The sequence below is a fragment of the Branchiostoma lanceolatum genome, chromosome 15 (assembly GCF_035083965.1).
Source record: "Branchiostoma lanceolatum isolate klBraLanc5 chromosome 15, klBraLanc5.hap2, whole genome shotgun sequence".
In the NCBI taxonomy this organism is placed as follows: Eukaryota; Metazoa; Chordata; class Leptocardii; order Amphioxiformes; family Branchiostomatidae; genus Branchiostoma; species Branchiostoma lanceolatum.
The window spans coordinates 9,319,794-9,340,532 of record NC_089736.1 but is presented as its reverse complement, the minus strand read 5'-3'; the positions used below and the strand labels follow the sequence as shown (position 1 = coordinate 9,340,532).

General features: G+C 39.2%; 1 protein-coding gene across 1 annotated transcript; it reads right to left on the bottom strand.

The window, feature by feature from the left end:
- Positions 1-45: 45 nt before the first annotated feature.
- Positions 46-20,503, bottom strand: LOC136421100 (ankyrin repeat and IBR domain-containing protein 1-like). Its single transcript, XM_066408249.1, has 23 exons — positions 20,445-20,503; positions 12,712-13,673; positions 12,411-12,519; positions 11,933-12,088; positions 11,495-11,620; positions 10,924-10,983; positions 10,621-10,738; positions 10,210-10,376; positions 9,425-9,513; positions 8,845-8,989; positions 7,812-7,966; positions 7,173-7,273; positions 6,608-6,756; positions 5,599-5,733; positions 4,810-4,896; positions 4,082-4,151; positions 3,458-3,600; positions 2,834-3,015; positions 1,975-2,035; positions 1,457-1,619; positions 911-1,054; positions 190-328; positions 46-73 (listed from the first exon to the last, which is right to left on the bottom strand). Exons 2-23 carry the CDS (start codon positions 12,897-12,899, stop codon positions 46-48), a joined length of 2,715 nt encoding a protein of 904 aa, XP_066264346.1. The 5' UTR covers positions 12,900-13,673; positions 20,445-20,503.
- Between the last annotated feature and the right edge of the window lie 236 nt (positions 20,504-20,739).

Sequence of the window (20,739 nt, the reverse complement as noted above, 5' to 3'; positions counted from 1 at the left end):
CCATCTAAGTTACAAGAAAATAGGAAAGAGGTTTTTTGGGGACTTTCAGAACAGGAATGCTTCCATGCAATTTCTCACAACAGGTTTTATATACTTAGGTTTAAAAAGGATACAGGAAAGACTCAGTGTACTGGATCTATGACAAAATTAAGAAATATTTTAAGTTCAAACTCCAGTTTTGACACCCACCTGTCTTCCGACTCTTCTGGCCTTTGACACAGCTGGCGAAGCTGAGGGGGGGTGGGGGGTAGAGGGGGCAGGGAGTCTGTCCGCCGTGGTGGGGTGGGGGGCGGCTCCAACTCCAGAAGATGCCAGGGGAGATCCAGACCTGATAGGGTAAAAATACACCGAGATGTATTATCCAGTGTATATTACATTAGGTCTATGGGAAAAAAATGTTGTATTTCCGGATAACTGACCAACCCTAGCAAAGACCTGTCAATGCTAAGCTTTTATGGGGTTGACGCCTGGCAAGCCGCAAGGGACATAAAATTTTCGATCTAAGATTTGAGTGATGAAGCTCAAAACAGACTTCCTGTATTTTATGCTGTTTACAGATTAAATCTTCGAACAGTTGATGTAAAATGTGTAGCAAACAATGCACAAGCTTAGGGTATTACCTTAAATTACAGTATGATGTTAAAAATAGCAGTGTCTTGATGCATTTCATTTTCACATTGTTAAACTGTTTGGATCACTTTGGCCGAAATCTTTAAAGAAAAAGAAATCAAGAATTCACTACCTACCGACCCAAATTATTTCAATGCCTTGAAGGATATATAATTGGAAAATATTTTTTCTTCCAAGTCTTCGACATTCTTAAATTTTCAAGTCACTGCCTTAGATGTCAAGAACCACCCCTATTTATCACTGAACGATCCCTGATTAATAAATGACCCCAGATACATACTGTTCCTCCCCCTCCTGCCTCTCCTCCTGGCCATCTGCAGACATCTCAGGCTGCAGAAGTCGTGAGGTCTCCCAGACTGCCGGTGCACCGCGCGAGGCCTGCCGCAGCCTATCCGCAGACACAGTGTCGGGTCCACTGGCGGAACTACAATATATGGAATTATTTTCATTTCATATTGAAGAAAAGTACTAAAAGCATATAACTTGCCTTCTGCTGTATGCTATACAAAATCATTGCATTAAGAAGCCTATGGCAATTAGAAGGCCTAATGGCTACTACAGGAATAAGTCTTTAATACAATGTATAAGCGAAAGCTGAGATCCATCCAGGCCAGGTTCTGGTAAATACTATGCAATGGTCCTGCCCTGGCACACCGGTCTGCAATCTGTCCTTCTGGTGCAGTTAGGCCTAGGTAGCCATCAGCCAGAGAGTCACCAGCCAATCACATTGGCCCTTGACAGTAAGAAGCAACATGATTGGCTGGGTCATTGATTGCTATTTACAAGCCTGGCAGGAGAGGATACTGAGAGTGAGAACAGGTTGTACCTCGGGTAGGACTGGCTCCTGTACTGGCCAGCCTGGTGGCAGGGTTGGGGCTGGGCTCGTCCGAGCTCTGGGTACTGCTGTCCCCCTGGGGAGGGGTGGGGGGCTCCTGGGGAAAGGCATCTCGTAGGGAGGCCAGGATGGCTTGGGCTAGGGCAGCATCCTCCTGAAAAGGGAGGAAACATAGTATGTAACAACAGTCAATAAAGGAAAAGTACCAAGCTCTCATCGTGATTATAATCTTACATTTAACAGCATCTGTTGTAATTCATCAACAAGTTTTTTCAAGAGCGTGCCTTGAATATACAGAAAATAAGATTACGCAATCCATTCTTTCCATGACCTAATGTACAGAATATAGACCTAACTGTTAAAGAATGAATCAAACCAATTAGACAGATTTTTCTTTAGCTATCTACACATTCATCTGCACACAGTACACATTTATTTGTGTGAGCAAGGAAAGTAGTATATGTGGATCTACCACACTACAGTTTGTTGGGAGGACTTTGAAATCTTACATCTTGCAGCGATTCTTCATCTTCCTCCTCGAAGAACCTCGGCCTGAACAAGTCCATCAAACTGAGAAAGGGAAGAATGAAGAACCAATGTGAGGAACACCAGGAGGCAAAAAGTAGTGGACAACCTCAAGTCAATCATAAACACTCAAGCTACATCTTCAGAAAAGACGCTGTAGTTCCTGTTTAGAACTTTATAATCATCCCAACATGCTCAAATTTTGGCCCCAACAGTTGAAGAAAGTTATTGTCTTTCTAGTTTGTTTCTGTTTTTGCTTATTCAAAGTTATTGCTTTACTAGCTAAGGGAAAAGTATCATGCTTCATCCTTGGTCTGAGTATGACTGGAAAAAAGAAGATGAGTCAAAAGTTGAAGAGCCATAGTTTGAAATGTTTAACCAGCCTGTTATGTTGAGTTTGTGGCTCCTGTAGTAAGCCTTGGGGTCCATCACAAGATGTATGTTTCTTTTTTATCATCATTTTTAATTCGCCTGCCCGCTGCAGTATTTTCCTGCAAGAGTCCGAGACCCAACAGATTCAATTTGTGTGGCTATGTAACAGACAACCATTTCACAACAGCTCCTTTCTGCAAAATCATGAAACTCTTTCATTGACAAGTGTTTCCCACCCGAATACAAACCACAAGCCTTCAAAACCAACATTCACAGCAACAATCTCCTAACATAGTCACCTATATTCTTGTTATCAGGTATACAATGTAGTCACCTATTTCTCCTACCAACTAAGTTCAGTGCCCAGAAATAGCATCTTGGCTTTGCACTTGAGCAAACTTGTTAAACAAAATAAAACCTTGCAGTTCATCTAAATTTCTTTCTTACTGTTGATAGAAATAAGAAACTCACATCCTCCTCCTCTCAGATGGAGGCGTCTCCGGGGGCAGGAGACCCTTTTCTACGGCGGCTAAGAAGTCGTGCCGTTTCCTCTGAGTCAGCTGGGCGCCCTGGATGATCTTTGACCTCGGCGTGCGGAGGTACGGCCTGGCGATCATCTGGGACAGTGTTTCTGTGGCCTCCTCCAGTTCAGTCTAGATTTCACATAGAAAAAGTCAGAAAACTTCCTTTACCATTTTTCTTTTTTTGGGGGTTTCAGTTACTAAATGCATCGACTACTTTCCATTCAAAGTTTTCCAGACTATTTCTTAACAATGGAACAGGCCTTAGAAGACCTAATATGATGTAAGTTTATAAGTCATATTTTAAAGTGAAACTCAATGCGTAATGCTTGTTGATGAACTATAATTCTTTTTTGGTAAAAATGTACATACAAGAAAACTAACTTGTGTGGAACAATTGCACTGCAGTACATTGACTGAGGTCAAAAGACTAAAAATAAAGGATAGAACAGAAATACTGCTTGTTTCCCCACTAGTTTCATTTTTCCTTGTTGCATCGTAAAAGAGTCTTTGCTCCAACAAAAATCAAAGAATTATTACTTTCTATCTTAATTCTATGATAAAATCTTCTCACCTGAATGTCTTCAAAGATTCTCCTTTTCCTGGCATCTCCTACGTAGTAGCCATAGCAATAAGAGAACTTCAACACACGCCGGGCAGACAGCAGTTCACGGATGGCTTCTTCCACAAACCTGGTGCTCACCCGCTGGCTTCCAACTGCAAACCAGCACAACAACTTCTGATGAATTTCACATCTATACTGTACTCTCTAAAATTCAGACCTAGCTAAGGAGGAAAAAATGAAGACACAAAAAGATACATGAACCATAAATATCATAAACATATGGCCTCAAGGTCAAGTAGAATTATAATAGTTCAGAACAAAAAAGATTTAGAGGAAAGGGCAAGATATGCCACAACTGTATATCTAAGAATACACAGCCTACAGAAGTTGAGACTGAGTATTTGAGTAATGCATAATAACATTTCTTTTTATCATTGTAATCTATCTGTGTATGAGTACATGTTAACAGTTGCAACACTTTGCATCAAAATGCCCGAAATTTGTTGTCATTCATAAAGGCAGAAGATGGGATAGAACAGCAGTCATTGATACAGATAGCCAACACATATTGTGGTGTATACAGTATGTGAAAGACAGGAAGGCAGAGAGTAGAGAGGAGTTCCTTACATTTACCTGTACTTGCAGCTGCCAGGGCAAGGTCGTTCATCTTTCTCATGGCAGTCCGCAGGTAGGCTTCTTCTATCTGTGGACAGGAATCATAATCCATGTAGCTCATATAAACAGAATATTATTGTTTCGCAAAGTATTAAAATGGTTCTTGGCAAACAGTGTTTTGCTATATAATATTAAATAAAGTATATTTCATCTTTGAATGTATTTCTGTCCTCTTTGTTGAACTTTCAGTGCAATATTTGTGCAATTTCTACTATTTTCTTTGTTGCATTTGGGCACATACACTGAGTTGGAAATTTACTTGCATGCATAGACCATACTGCCAATAGCCTTGGCCTTCTTGGTTGGCATTATTACATTAAAAAATATCATTCTTTATTTCTTTACACCAAAAAAAGGCTTCCCAATCTCTATTTCCATAACAATTTCTCTATTTCCATTTCAAAAGCATTGTTTATATAGAGAGAGTCAGTTCAGGATGTGAATGAAAGACTTCATGAGTAAGGGCTCACTCTCATTGGACTCGCAGCATACTGGAGACTGTGGCCGATCGAACTGACAAAGCACTCAACGAAATTCATCAACAATAAACAAATCTTTTCCTGTGTTTTGTTGTCTTTTGGGTCATACTTGTACGTTTTGAATGATATTCCCATTATAATGTCAAGGGTAACACAAATCCATTTAGCGTGCCACGGGTCCAGTGAGAGGGGGGCTTAAGGGCTCACTCTAAAGCTGTTGTCGTGGTTTTTGAACCTGGTGTAGTAGTGCATCAGGCGGCTGAGTTCTTGTGCCTTCTCATTTTTCTCTCTTGCCTTGGAGAAGGAACAGAAAACTTGTTAGTTCTGGATAAAAATACAAGCCTTGAGTCAAAATGAAGCCTGCAAAGATATCAATTATCATGTCTGTTATAACATGAGTCTTAACTCAACCCGTTGACATTACATTAGCATAATCTGTCTATAACAAATGATGACAATGTACATGAATTAGAAAAGTTAACTTTTTTGGGGGCATATTTAAAAAGCACACAAATTCTACGACATACTTTCCATACATTCAAAACATATACTGCAACAAATAACTTCTAATATATTTTCTTCATCCATTGATATGCATTAAACTCAATGTATGTCAGCTGGTAGCAGCCTAACAGTTGAGCTCCTGGTTCCAAAAAGTTGCTAACTTGGAGACCCTGGTTCAAATCCTTGGAACAAAATCTCAGTTGGGGCGGCACCTATCTTTCGGTAAGGACGTAAAATGGGGGTCCTCCTCCCTGTAAAAACGTACCCTTCTACCGAAAGAGCAAGGAAACTTGCAGCCCTATATGCCACTAGGCACTACAAGGGTCTGAACGAACAAACCAAGGACAGAAGTGTGAAAGGTTGGGAGGGCTGCATAGGGGCTGGAATGACAACTATTTGGTTCAACTCAGACCTCAATCAATGTGACAGCCATTACCCCGAGTACAGTTATATATATATATACAACAACAATGGTTCTGTGGTAGAGCTCACCTCTTCTGTGAGTAGCTTGGTCTCCTCCTCAACCTTCTGCACCACCTCGTACCTGTTACACCTGAAGTAACCACCTGTGGAGGAGCTGTGCTTCTCCCAGTCTTCAAGACACACCCAGCAGAAGTCATACTTACACTAGGGACACAAAACATAATAAGAAAACAGTTGTTACTCCTGATGTTTTCTACTCAGGTTTTTCTCCCAGCCATCCATAGAGACATCTAGCAGAAGCCATACTTACACTGCAGACCAAATAAACCATACCATTACAGATGTTAAATCATAATTTTAGTGATACAGTTCCTATTTTCAAGGTTTATAAGGATGCTACACTTTTTACCAGTTATACTTTCCTTAGCTCAAACAATATATTGGGATTGCAAAGTTCTTTTGAATACATTTTCAGTCATATATGGACAAGACTGATAAACATATATATTATTCAGAGGACAGTGAGACTTGTAACAGCGCAAAGGTACATGTAATATTATATCAGTTTCTATGTTAGCCTTTGTGACAAACAAGTTGTACATTCAACTACTTTTTACGATGTCCAAATCTTTGGTTAAAGGTCCAGCTTAACAGGCAGCCCTGCTTTTTTACATGTACATGACTTAACATATCTTAAAGAGAACTTTATAAAGTCTATTGGAGTGGATGTTAAGCCTTTATTCCCATGTACAGGAGCCTTTGACATGAAACCTCTAAACATTACACCTAACACACTTGATAAATGTAGAGGTGACCCAGTGTCAAAATGCCAGCTGTAGTGAAGCTACAGAATAAAAAAGACTCTTTTTACACAACCAAGAGATTTATTCCACTGACGTTTCCGTGACCATCTGTCACCTTCTTCAAGGCAATTCTGACTGGTTCACATAGTAATGCAGCACAGGTGTAGCACGGATGTAGTGAAGTTACATTGCACTATCAGCTACTTTGAGGACACCTTGGTTCACACAATGAACCCTTATCAAAACTCTACAAAGAGGAAGAAATAATCAGTCACCTTGGTGCATTTCATGTGGTTGCAGCCTTCATTTTTCTGGATGTAGACCTTACACTTGGGGCAGGGTTTGGTGTTAGTCACCAGCCACAGGCAGTTTGCTGTGGTCTCTGCCTCAGTGTCTACAACTGTCTTCTTTTCTGGTACATGTGCTGAAAGTGAAAGCAATAGTACAAATGTTCTTTTACAAAATATATTATGCAAACCGGTATGAAATTGGTAAAACTGTATTGTTAAATGCACAGAATTATTAGTATGATCACGAGTCATTTTGGGTAAAATGCCATGATGTGCTTCGGTATGTGATATCACAAACAGCAATATACATATTATATACCATATCTACTCATATCAACATGCCCATCAAATTTTAAACTTCCTCTGTTCCTTATAAACTCCACTTCTCATGGACTATTTCTAAATAAGTAGTACCTTTCAGATTGTTAATTGAGAATAACTTACATCTTGTTATTTGAGTATGTTACAGTAACCTTAAACTATTGTAAAAGACAAAACTAAACAAAACATGCAATGGAGAAATAAACCATAACATATACTGTCAACTCACAACCAGGAGACAACGTACTTGGGTCGATCTCAGTGATTTTCTGCTGCCACTGTTTCCACTGGTCACAACTACTGGGCTCATGAACCTCCCCTAAACACTCCCTGGAATAAAAGGATTCGACATCTTACCTTTCATGCATTGTTTTCTTCATATCTAAAACCAATACATGCAACGAATGCCCTTTTTTTGGCAACACCTCAGGGGCGGAGACATTTCTAAAACAGCATGTCAAACTAGCTTGAAGAAGTCTGCAATGTGCTATTGTAAAAAAAAAAGATTTGTATTCATTCTATTGTTACTACAATACTATAGAATAGATGGTCATTCAAGCCCTTTGCAGCCATTGATTTTAATTTTGTAACCCAGTACAGTTAGGTCTAGGAAAAATGTTGCATTTCTAAGCCAGTGGACTACCAAGAAAAAGGCTTGGGTCGGCAGGTTTTTGTTAGAGTCGGTCGGGTGACCGGAATCACAACATCTTTTTCTTAGGCCTAATGACTACTAGTATATCAAGACTTTATTTTTGTTGTCCGTATTTATCTTTCATTTTCCATCAACAGAAATATAAGCAGATATTGATATACACTATAAAGACTTTTGTTGTGGTTTTGAAATATCAATGTTGTGACGGTCCCTTACCAGCAGAAGAAGTGACCATTCCCACAATCCACTGCATGAGAAGTCTGTGCCTCTGCACCAATGGGAGCGGTTCCTGACTCTGACGGGAGCCTGACAGCTCTGCCACACCCGGGGAACGGGCACCACTTGATGTGGGGATTGGTCTCCACAAAAGCCTGGGGGGGAACAACAGAAAAACAGTTGTATACAAAGTACCTCTGTAGTCTATTGTCAGTTGATTTAGTAAACAAGGTTCTTTCAAAGAGGGGAACAAGGGTGTTGCAACCCTCATACAACTCGATGTGGGGATTGGTCTCCACAAAAGCCTGGGGTGCAACATCAGAAACACTCGAATGCACATGTACATGTAAAACTGTAAGTGTAAGTACTTCAAAACTATTCTTTGGAATTACTGTCACCGATGAGCCAAAGGACATCAGTAAGTACCTCGTACCAGTTCATGAATGTCATACATACATGTACTCAACAAGACAGTCAACAAGCATTAGAATGCCTCATTTTACCTTAGAATCCTCTAAAACACCACTGTGGAAGGGGTGAACCCACACTAGCCTGTTTGGTCACTCCGCTTCCTTACAAAGCCTCCATACAATTTTTTTCATGAAAAGGCTCAGGTAAAGACTGATTGACAGATCAATTTCTGAGTTTTGTTACTATTGTCAAACCTGAACTAGCGACCACATTTGCATAGGGATAACATTTCTCTTGTGGCCACTTTTTGGTGGTCCCATGATAGATTATTTTTCCAATTGACTCTGTGACTGTTTTCTTCAAGCTCCTTGAATGGTCACTTTAAAAAGGATTGACTGTATCTTTTAGATTCTGAGCATTCAAGGCTCAAAATATTCACCTCCAACCTGCAGATAAAAGTTCAGATTCCAAAACTGTAAACAACTTCAATTTTGGTATCATAAACAATAATCTGGCTATGCAGTAGCATACTAAAGCTTGGATTACTAGCAGCTATAATACAAAGATATGCTATACTGTACTAAATGTCAGTTAATGCACAGAAATAAGAAGATGGACTCACTTTGATATCAAACTGCTGGTACCTCATGGCCATCTCCCTGGGAACAAGCTTCTCTATGGTCTCCACGGGAACCAGCTGGCTGCACTCGTACCCGGGGCACTGTATGTCCCCTGTGCTGCCATCTTTGATCTTCAGACTAAGGTACCTGGACACAGTGTTATAAAAAAACCTTTGGTATACGATCCATTGTGTTCAACAGTGTGAAGATTTTTGTCACACAAAACAGTTTGCATACAACCGAGACTTCAGTATCTTATAGTATAGGAAGACTACATCACACAAAAAGAATGGATAAAGTTCTGTGAAAAGTCAACAGTGGGATGTAGCAGCCTCATAGTTGAGATTCTGGTTTCAATTAGCTTGTAACTGGGAGACCCTGGTTTAAATCCTGGGAAGGGCATCTTAGTTGGGGCTGCATCCCTCTTTCAGAAGGGACATAAAACGGGGGCCCCATGATCAAAGAGGTGCCTCAGTACAATTATGGGGAAAGGCTAGCAACACTTCCCTGTATAAAGATATCCTGATACAGAGACCAATGTGCCACTAGGCATTACAAGGTAAACAACAAAGATAACTGTACCTTTCCCAGCATTCCTGACAGAACTGATGAGCACAGGGGATATCAACCGGTTCATCGTCAGACGATACAGGACCTGTACAGATGTCACACTAGAGTGGGAGGGGGGCAAACATATAAATCATCATACATGATGGGATCCTTAGAAATCTTGAAAATTTACTGCTTAGACTTGAGAAGTATACAATTTGTCAACTAATTTGATTGAATGCTTAACTAACCAATGTTTTGGAGTCAGCCGAGTTCGAGTACTATACAGTGACCCAACTAACCAATGTTTCAGAGTCAGCTCTGTCCTCCCCTGAGGCTTAAGAAGTATACAGTGACCCAACTAACAAATGTTTCGTAGTCAGCTCTGGGCTTATATGTGACTGGTTTATTGATTGAATGCTTAACTAACCAATGTTTTGGAGTCAGCCGAGCTCGAGTACTATACAGTGACCCAACTAAAAAATGTTTCAGAGTCAGCTCTGTCCTCCCCTGAGGCTTAAGAAGTACTGTAAATCACATTAATATAGGGGCAGGAAAATATAGCGGTTGGGGGAAAATGGAGTAGGTCACGGCACTTAATTTTAACGTTGGGAACAAACATTACTGTCTCAAATATTAGTGATCAAATATTAGCGATAATGAAATTTTAGCTGTTGCCTCGTGACCGTTAAATCAGCTAAATTAAGTTACAGTTAACAAATCAAGAATTACAGTATACAGTGACCCAACTAACCAATGTTTCGGAGTCAGCTCTGGGCTTATATGTGACTGGTTTATTGATTGAATCCTTAACTAACCAGTGTTTCAGAGTCAGCTCTGTCCCTCTGTTCAGGGTCCTCTGCCGTCCCCTCCTCCTTCTTGCCCAGCTCGGCCAGGACGCTGTCCGGTGGTTTGACCCCTGCCTTCTCACAGCAGGCCACCGGGTCCCGCATCCACCCCTCTAGCAGCATCTCTTTGGACCACTCTGGAGTAGAGACAGGAGACATAATAAACATTCTGAATCTTTCGACCTATCCTTTTCAAAGGTAAACAAGCAAGGAACAAGAAATCAGCAATAAATGAATGCTAGTGAGAATAATAACCATATCAGTGGTTAGTCATATATTGAATTTGCTTGGCATAGCTATATATATGGTAAATGGTCTCTACTAATTTGTATTCTGACATGCATTGGTTATATACTGACTGGCAATGGTATCCGCACATACCATTATTTCGAAGCAGTGCCTCTGCAGTGAAGAGAGGTACATGTAGCATGTCGGCTGTCTCAATAAGCAGCGAATCCTTTGCCTCTTGAAGCTCCTGACTGCGTAAACCACTGTAGGACTAGGGGAGGGAGGCAAGGAAAGAATAGCATTACTAACAATTTTCATGTATCTTTACACATTTGATTTGCCATTAGTTATAAGCAATTGCAGGAATGCAAGCTTACTTCTTTCGCTCTAAAATGAACTGAAATTTGGCCATGTTAAGTTGTTTGCACAAAGGAAGACTGTCTATACCATACATACCTCGTCCCGTTTGATGGTGTAGATCCCATCTGAGACTTCTGGGTCTTCATTCTCTGCAGCCTGCAGAATACAAGAAAAACATCTTCAGTCTTTAGAGTAAATATAGGTCATACCTTACCAGTAATTCTGCACACCTATATACTTTTGGGATTGCTTTTATAATGCGTAGCAGGTGTAGTCCAGTGGTTGGTGACCCTGCCTCTGGACCAAGAAGCTGTTAGTTCAAATCCCAGCTATGTTTCTCATCCACATGCACGCTACTTGAAGGATTGCAATCCTTAAAACGGGATGTTAAGCTGTGGTCAACTGTTCATTGTACTTGTTGAAAAGCTCTTCAGTGAGCTAAACTGTTTCAAGATCACTTTCATTTTCAGTTTGTTGTTGGTTATTATTAATGTGGATAAGTATGTAATTAGTGCTAGTTGTGTTTTCAGATTTTGATATCAGGAATACCTAAAAAAACAGGCTTGTTGTATTTTTCCCTGTATAAATAAATAAATGAAAAATAAAGTGTGGCTGTGTGTAACATTCTAATCAGCTGTACAAGGGTTAGATATAAGCCATGTCTTACAGCAAAGACCATCTTGGACTCGAGCAGGGCAGCAATGTCTGCATGGCGATGTATGGCAGCACAGTCACAGGGGGTGTGTCCATCCTTGTTCTCTTGGAACAGTGGTGCACCATGGGCTACAACCAGCTGTGGAACAAGGTAAGAAAAAATATCAGCTATATATACGGTACAGTGGCCTCTACCAGGCTCCGCTGATCGCTGAAAAAATAGTAGAAATTAGCTAAACAGAGTGGATAGAATGCTGAGTCGGCTATGGAGAGAGGGCATACTATTCACTCTATTTGGCCAATTTCTACCATTTTTCCAGTGATCAGCGGAGCCTGCTAGATACTAACAGATCAAGGTAACAGTGACGAAAACAAACTAACTAATAAGATACATTGAAGTTTGTTTGGCCTAATCATAAGCAGAACGGTTAGTAAGAAACTGGCCATGTACCTCCACACATTTCTTCAGTCCAGACAAGGAGGCGTAGTGTAAGGCGGAATTGCCATAGGCGTCGGTGGCGGCCACGTCCACCCTCTCGTAGCGACCGTTGCCAAGGGGAGGGCCCTGCCAGGCAAGCAGCATCTGTACGCACTCCGCACGATCAACCTGTAAAATCGAATAGATTAAGTATCATATATTGAGTTGTAACATTGGACACATGGGGGACAGAATATGGATATTTTTTCCTTCAAAAGGATGCTGTTCCAGTAAAGAGGTTTTTTCCAAAGAGAAACTTCCTGGGGTTTTCAAAGAGGATTTACTGATGAAAGTTTACTTTCTCCCTACTACCTGACAGTGCACATTATGCATGGTCATTACTATTGACACGAGTCAACATCTGATGAGAGCATAGTTTCTCCCTACCTGTACATCAGGGTCATTACTAATAATATGATTAAAAACTGATGAGAGCAGAGTTTCTCCCTACCTGTACATCAGGGTCATTACTGTTGGCACAGATGCAGGCCTCGTGGAGAGAAGTGAGAGAGTTGGCGTTCCTCTTGTTGGGGTTCCCATTGTGGAAGTCCAAAAACACTCTGGACATAGAGAGAGAAGATGATAAAACTAAGTCAATCTGTCTTAACTTATCAAAGAAAGCACAGAAACTAACTTGATCATATCTCTATTCATACCTTTCCCCTATTGTGGTGTCTATATTTCTGCCTTGCTTTTATATTTATTGGGATTTTCTACTTGTACAAACTTGGAACAAATATTCACCAACTTACCTTATAAGAACCTTCTGTCCGTAGAGCGAGACATAGTGCATGGCCGTGTTGTTGCCATGGTTTTCTCCGTAAGACAGGTTCGGGTCCAGATTTTCCCGCAAGTCGCGACTGCTGTTATAAATCTGAAGCGCCAACGTTTGGTCGCCAGTCTGTATCGCTTTTCGGAACCGCGAAGAAATCCCTCCCATGTTTTCTTATGCAAAGACGTCACCACATAAGCCTCAAAAGAATGGTTATAATTTTCTGTCTTTATTTGTACATTTTGGATCATGCAACAAAAACAGAACAGTTTTACTTCTTTGCAAATTTGAAGCCACCAAAGAAAATCACATAATCAAACACCCTGTACAATATTTGTGTAGCCAGAATGAGAAAAGATATAATTTTTTCACAATATCATAATTTTACATAAACAAGTCTTGCTACACATTTTTATATATACACGATCACTTCAAAATTCAAATGTTTTGAAAATTATAAAAGTAGCCAAAAACTTCACAGAAGTTGACAAAATTAAGCTGGAACTTTTTTACAAGTTTCTTTAAAGATTACTTCCAATCAAAGTAAACAACATCAATATATTGCATAGATATAGTATGCATAATTACATAGTCTTCAATGTTGAATGATTAAAAATACTAAATAGGCTTATGTAGGTGACAAAAATGTGTTCCTAAAACCCCTCTCAGAAAGTGGCATGTGCCACTTTGGTATCAGTGTGACAATTCTTTAGACAGCTCCATGTTAAGACCGGGGGTCACAGAATGGAAGACATAAGCAGTGAATGCTACCCCTCTCGTCAACTGGCACATTCCAAGAAACAGCCAGCAGTCTACAGGTGGACTAGTCCATTCCAAGGGCTGTGGGGGGAGAGGGTAATGGAAGACTTGGACATCCACTGGTCCCAGCCAGAATCAAGTTTGCCGATGCTGTCATCACCTACTCACGAACATGGTACGGTCCTGTATGCATAAAAAAAAAACAAGAAAAAGAACACAATTAGCTTATCAATTGTACAAAGAAATAACATAATAGATATGATATTGTTCATGACATAATACTTAAATGTTTTGAATTCTTATCTTCTATCAGTCAGTCAGTCTAGGATAATGTCATGTCTTCATGTCTTCCTAGACTGACTAACAGTATATCCAGTATCCAGCAAATTCAGGAGCTGAAAACTGACATGTTTACTGACATTTTCTGTCCAAAAAAACTGTATATACACATACTCTATTTCATCTACAATAGGACCTGATCTCGACATAGCAGTTTCAACATACATTTTGTACCAGCTAAACTTATTCTTACCAAAGAAACAAGCATATGGTTAACAACAATAACAAGGCATGGATAGATCTTTACTAGTAGGCAAATCTAGGCAAGGGGTAGTTTCCCCATGAAAAATGCTTTATACCATTTCCAAGATACAATATCACAAAAATTTCCATGACACATATCAAACAAGTTTGCCTTCTGTCAATGGACATAAACCAACAAACCAAAGGAGACCTTGAACTTGAGAAGTTTCTCTCCTTTGAAGTCCAAATGGCATCTAACCAAAACGGCCTGTCACAACGTGGTCTAACAAAGGCTGCCTTCTCACTAACGATTCCTAAATTACAGACGAACTCTGTGGAATGTCACCAGCTTCTAGTACTCTGCTATCCACAATTGGACTGCACCACTTTCTAAGAAGGGGTGGTTTGAATGTGATAAGACCATGGTATGTAGAAAGCAGATGTAAACAGACTCTATGAGCCTCTGATACAGGAAGTAGAGCTTCATGTGACTGTTTATAAAACACAAACAATGGCATTCCTCTATAGGGTGGGCTAATCTTACAATATGGAGGGTTAGGGATATACGAACTGTTGTATGTGGACACACGCACGTATGCACATACACACACACTCACACAAACGCACCCACAAACACAATAGGGAGTCTTACGGATACGAGCTATAAACAGTTGTATGTGGACGCACGCACATATGCACACACACACACACACACACACACACACACACACACACACACACACACTCACACAAATATACAAACGCACACACAATCTTACGGATACAAGCTGTAAACAGTTGTATGTGCACGCACAAGCACATAAACACACACACACAGACATGTGTAAGAACACACACCAGACCAAAACAACCTGCAACCTGCTTGTATGTAACCTCTATGAAAATATATGTCACCTTGGTTTTTGAAACATTCATTACACAAGTATACTAGTAACTAAACATTGAACAAGAATCCCTGCTTGCTTTTTGCAGAACTGTCAGTTCAGTTGATATATCGTGACCCTTAACTTTTTTGTCAAATATCTCCAGATGGTACATGTACAATCTCAATAGAACTTCCTGAGTTGTTCACAGTAGACTTAAGAACAAAGGATGTACTGTTAGAAGAGGACTGGTATAGGGCATGAAATATGTAAGTGCTGCCTGTAGTTTTAACTCTAAATTAGTTGCCAGTATATAAAATGTGTGACCACAGACAAAGCACATGGCATTTATTGCATTTCTGCTCCACAACAAGTAGATAGATTTACATTGTTTTAGGCCACAATGACATAATTATATGGATGACATATACCTGCGTACATCATCAAGTTTTGTCTGTTTCCAGAAGTTGCAAAATCAGCATTATATAGTTCATGTATATGTCGTATACACACTGCGGATTTCGTTGCCGATGTGCCAATATCTAGCACATTTGCCACTGAGAACCGTTAAAAAAATAAAAAAATTGTAACTTGAAAAAAAAGAAAAGAAAATAGCACTAACAGGCAAAGTCTTCCCGAGTCAAAGAAGAAGAGCTGAAAGTACAAAAACAAAGAATCTATTTTGTTCGGTATACCAAACTCTGTGTGTTTAGCCATTTGTTCCACCTTAGGATTAGATTTCATATAATGAAAGCGAACTTTTTTTTGGCACAACTATTTTTTTCTGCATGCCCGCATCAGTTTTTGGAGTGCCCAGAAGATGGCATCCATATAATCAAATCAGTATGGCATTAATCATGAAATGGTGGAAAGATTTAGGGTATGCATGAAGTGATGATACTTTATTCTATATTTAGCCACACCATAAGATGTAAAAGCTACAAAATTAGATAGACAACTCCATCAATCTAATATCCCACCAGATACCAAAGGTCCATCACTGCAATTAACTAATGACTTCTCAACCTGCAAGCAAATGAGCAAGAAATGAAAGGCTGCTCCAAAATTACTGAACATACCAAAGGGGGGCATTACATTTGAAAAATGCCTATCTAATGTACAATGTACTAGATGACAAATACCAAAATAATACAGCCTTCAGTAACATTCTCAGTTTAAATCTTGTATGTCACAGTCTTACAAGATATGTTTATTCGAAATGAATAATTCTTAAATCTCTCTGAACCAGGATTTATCTGCAACTGCCAATTCAAGATCCTGCAGTGTTTTACCAAAAAGTCAGTGGAATTTACAATCTACTACTTTGAAAAAACTACTTGAAATGTTCGTGGTGATTTCAATACTTTCATGATTTTCGTGGTGACCTCTCTTATAATAGTCTTTACTTAAAGTTAATGTGAAATCATGGCATTACGCAATCATATTTTTCCATTGATTTGCTACTCAATTGTTTCAACAGCAAACATAAAACGCACAAAAAATCCTTTCCCCTGAAATCACTGTGAAATCAAGTCTTGATGAAAATTACATATCTCACAGTATGATTTTGTGATGTACCTGTTTTTTCTTCAAACATACCACCTTGAACTTCCAGTGACACTTCAGTTTGGGTTTATTTGACCTTTGAGCTTTTAATTGTTACTAAGCAGAGAAACTGGGGCAAACAGGCAAGTGTCTGCACTTAAGGGTTATTCCATTACAACACAATGTAGGGGGCACACAAAATAACAAAGAATGAAAAAGGACAAAACTCTTCAAATTTGTTAGCCCCAATCCGATTTGAAGGATTACAAGTCAGAATGACACAATATAGATTAGCCAGAAAACAACAATAAGTTTGGGGCATGTAAAGACATAATAAAAAGTAACCAAAAAAATGAGACAACCCCTAAAAGCCAACAATGGAACACTCTAACTAGCTTACATATACACAATGAGACTAGTGGTTTTTAAACAGCTGAAAATACACTGTGTAACAACATTTGCCATTGGTAGACCTCACATTAACAAGATTAAATACTCCAAGCGGCCAGGCCGGATATTTGAAGATGGACCAAACCACTTTCATCAGCAATTTTACTTGGATGGCGGACCCCGGGTTTAGCTTGATTGGATTATCTTGTACCTTTGGTGGTACATGACTCTATCTATCATATTTGTGGTCCGGGACATCATGAAAGGACAGACGATTATGTCTACAGGGACCATCCATTATTCATTGAAGACCCATCTACAAGCCTGTCAATGATGTCAGAAAAAAAAACCCAAAGACTCCTTATGATATTACTGTAAATCATTAAATATTCGCTGGGGTTTCTTTTCTTGTTCTTAAAAGTGACCACTCCACTGTGAAGTTATCACATTGCGAAAATATGTTATGTCTTGCAGTATATTATTAATTCATTAAAAGTTGTTTCAACTGCGAATGCCTGCTTTTGCCTCTTGCCTGGAAATTATGTTCATGCAAACGTATACAAATTTACAGTATGTAGTTTGCTGGGATAAGGGACAGTTCTTTAACTATAACTATATATGGGGTGAGGGTACTAGTATATGAAGACAGGATCTTCTAAGAAATCATAAATGTCTTTTTCTGGTCAATTGTAACAAATTTGCAGGATAACCTGTACACGTGACCGCCTCTGTGTAAGGACCAGCTGGTCATTGTGGCCACATTTTGACAGTCTCTTAGATCATTTTTTCCATTGAGCCAAGCATTAATAATATTCCATATAAAAATGTTGTCTGCAGCTGTCACCTGTCTTCTGTCAAGTTCTGTGTGTGACTATTTATTTTCTTCAAGCTTCTTGATCAAGATAATGCTTTCAGCTGGTGTCAAACCTACACTAAGTAACCACCTCTGCATAGGAACCTCTTTCTTTCATTTTTCTGACTGATATAAGCATTATGAATACTACTATACTATAATATAGGAAGAGCAGACGCTTGATAAATTATAGAATGAGACATTTTTCCATGCATCACTGCTTCTGTTTACAATGTAGATGATTAGGAAAATGGCTCACATTCTGCATGCATATCAATTTTTAATTTCCTCCATCTGTACATGCTCTACTATACAATACAAGCTACATACAGCTCGTCTTATATTATTTTCATCAGCAATATTGTATGCATTCTACAATAACTACAATAGAGAAATGCAGAGTAAAACCCAAATTTGATATGTTAAAAAAATGAATGCCAAGTATATTAAAAATACTTCATTCATTCAACAGTAATATCTGTATAATCCAACAAAAGCTACTGTAACAATACATATAGTATCCAGGGCCCCAAATACTAGGTGTATATCATGCACTTTTGTGCACCCAAAATTGGAGTTGTGCACCTAATTTTTGACTGCATGTGCACCAGTGCATCTAGAGATTTGTATACAGTTACAAACAAAATGATAAAGGTACAGCAATTCTTTAAGTTTCAGAAAAAATAATAGAACCTTTGTTATATTACTTATGAATCAAATTTTAACTGTAATTTTCAACACAAAAATTGGACTTACCCAAATTGTTGTATCACTTGTTTAAAAATTTGAACTTAACTAGTCTTGAAGTACATTGTAATTTTCCAATGCTGGAAACTATAAATAAGGAATTCAGGGTTTACTGACATTCAATTCCATTTATGCTATTGCTACACTCAAATTTTTTCCGTGTATCTGAATTTTTAGGGGTGCACCAGAATACAAGGAGAAATTTCAGATTTCAAGCGCTGCATACACAGGTGTGACACAATGATAATGTGAACTTTACATAGACCATTGTTCTCTGGAGATAACTGAAAACAGCTGCCAACCAGGAAAACAAAGGAAGATGTTTGATGACAGAGTACCATGGAACACAGTTATGAAGCCCCGTATTACTGTATCAGGTAACATCTGCAGGTGGGGAGGGGGGCACTCAAGGTGGTTAGGATTAGAAGATGGAGATTTTATACCAGTGGCGGCAGCACAGCCCCCCCCCCAAATATAAGCTGAAACCTTGTGTATTTTTTTACAAATAGAGATGTTAGTAAATTTTGTTGAATGTACCAACAAAATTTACCCCTGAAAATGTAGGCAGTAGTATTTCAGATGGTCAAGATTTTAACATTTTCCCGGGGGAGTACTAGTATGCCCCTGGACCCCCTAGAATCATCACACAGCATTATCTTCCCCTTCCCCCCCAAAAAAATTTTCTGCCAACTACCATGATATTCAAACATAAAACTGCACATACTAAGATGGTCATGGTGATATTGTACAGAATTTAGGACCATGCCTAAAATATACTTCACTAATTTTTTAAGAATTTCCCTTAATCATTCTTCTTCCCCTACCAGCTATCATGAATCTATGCTGGACATTGCTGGTCTAGATGCTACACCGGCTTTAATGTGTGCACAAACTCTTCTCAGCACTGTATGATTCCATGCACAGCAAAAGTGACTTAAAGGACCACCTGGCCATTGCGGACACTTTTTGCTGATCCCTTATTATCCTACTGACCCAAGAATTAAGAATCATGTCAAATTATAGTGGCGGACACCTGTCTACCGTGGCCATTTTATAGTGGCGGACACCTGTCCCGTGAATGGACACAACAGAAACAACTTGGTCTGTGCATGAATATGTTACCTCGATATAGTTACATGTTCGTAGTTAGTTAACTTTGAAATATGAACAAAAATACAAGATAACGTTTGCAACTGTAGTTTGCATACATCATACTGTGACGTTACACACATGAAATTAGCCACTGATCTGTGTTAGACTGTTGGTGAAAAAGGTGGAAGGAAGGAACATTGGTATGAGTCCTACTAGCAAAATCGTCACCATACTGTAGATGTTGAAATTTTCACGGCAGGTGGATTAATGTGCAGTTTTACAGCAACCTCTTCACCGCAAACTTAAAACCACTCCAAAAAAATAATACTTGTTCTGTCTCCTGCCCACCTACCACCCTGTTTCAACAAAGACCTTACACTCAGCTTATACTCTATTTTCTCATTACCGCAAAATCAAATCCAAGCAAACTTAAAAGGAAATTACAGTACTATATAGTATATGGAGACACAAGGCAAGATGCCATTAAAAAATCGTCCTCGTCCTTACAACCAGAACTTTAACCATGGCCAGGTACTTTATACATAATTTTCGAAGCCAAATTTATGCCTCACAAGTCACATGTATCTTGATAAACACACCTGAACAAAGCTATGCCTGTTAATGTTTGAGGAACAGAAGATTAAATCATCTTAATCCCGAGCTATAAACAAAGCTTGTTTTGATAACTCATTATATCATAGACCCACAAAAATGCACAAAAGACCTGTCAAAAAAAATATACCGCCTATTCAATTCTATTCCGCAGCCATTTAAGGTAAGATTCTACCATGAAACACAACATACGCTTTTTCTACAAAACGCTTAGTTCATCCTCTATCGTCCAAATCAACAGTACTTCTCTAAAATAGCGGAGGAAGGGGAAATTTATCAAAACAAAACAAACTTTCCCCTCCAGCTTACCTTTGGCAGCCATCTTGTCGCAGTGCACTCTGGGAGATTTCTGACCTGTGAATAGCTGCAGTTCCATCCTGTCCGCATGAGGGCGCGCGTGATTAGATGTGACGTCTAACTGCATTAGTCAAACCACAAGTGCTCCTCTGGGGGTCTTACTTGTCAATTCTAAACGAGTCATTTAGCACTTACTCTCCCTGCCAATGACGCAAACCCATTGGAAAATGATGAAATGAACAGACAATAAATCATGTTCTGGTTGACTGACATACATAAATATTTGAAGTTGATTCCAGCGTCAACT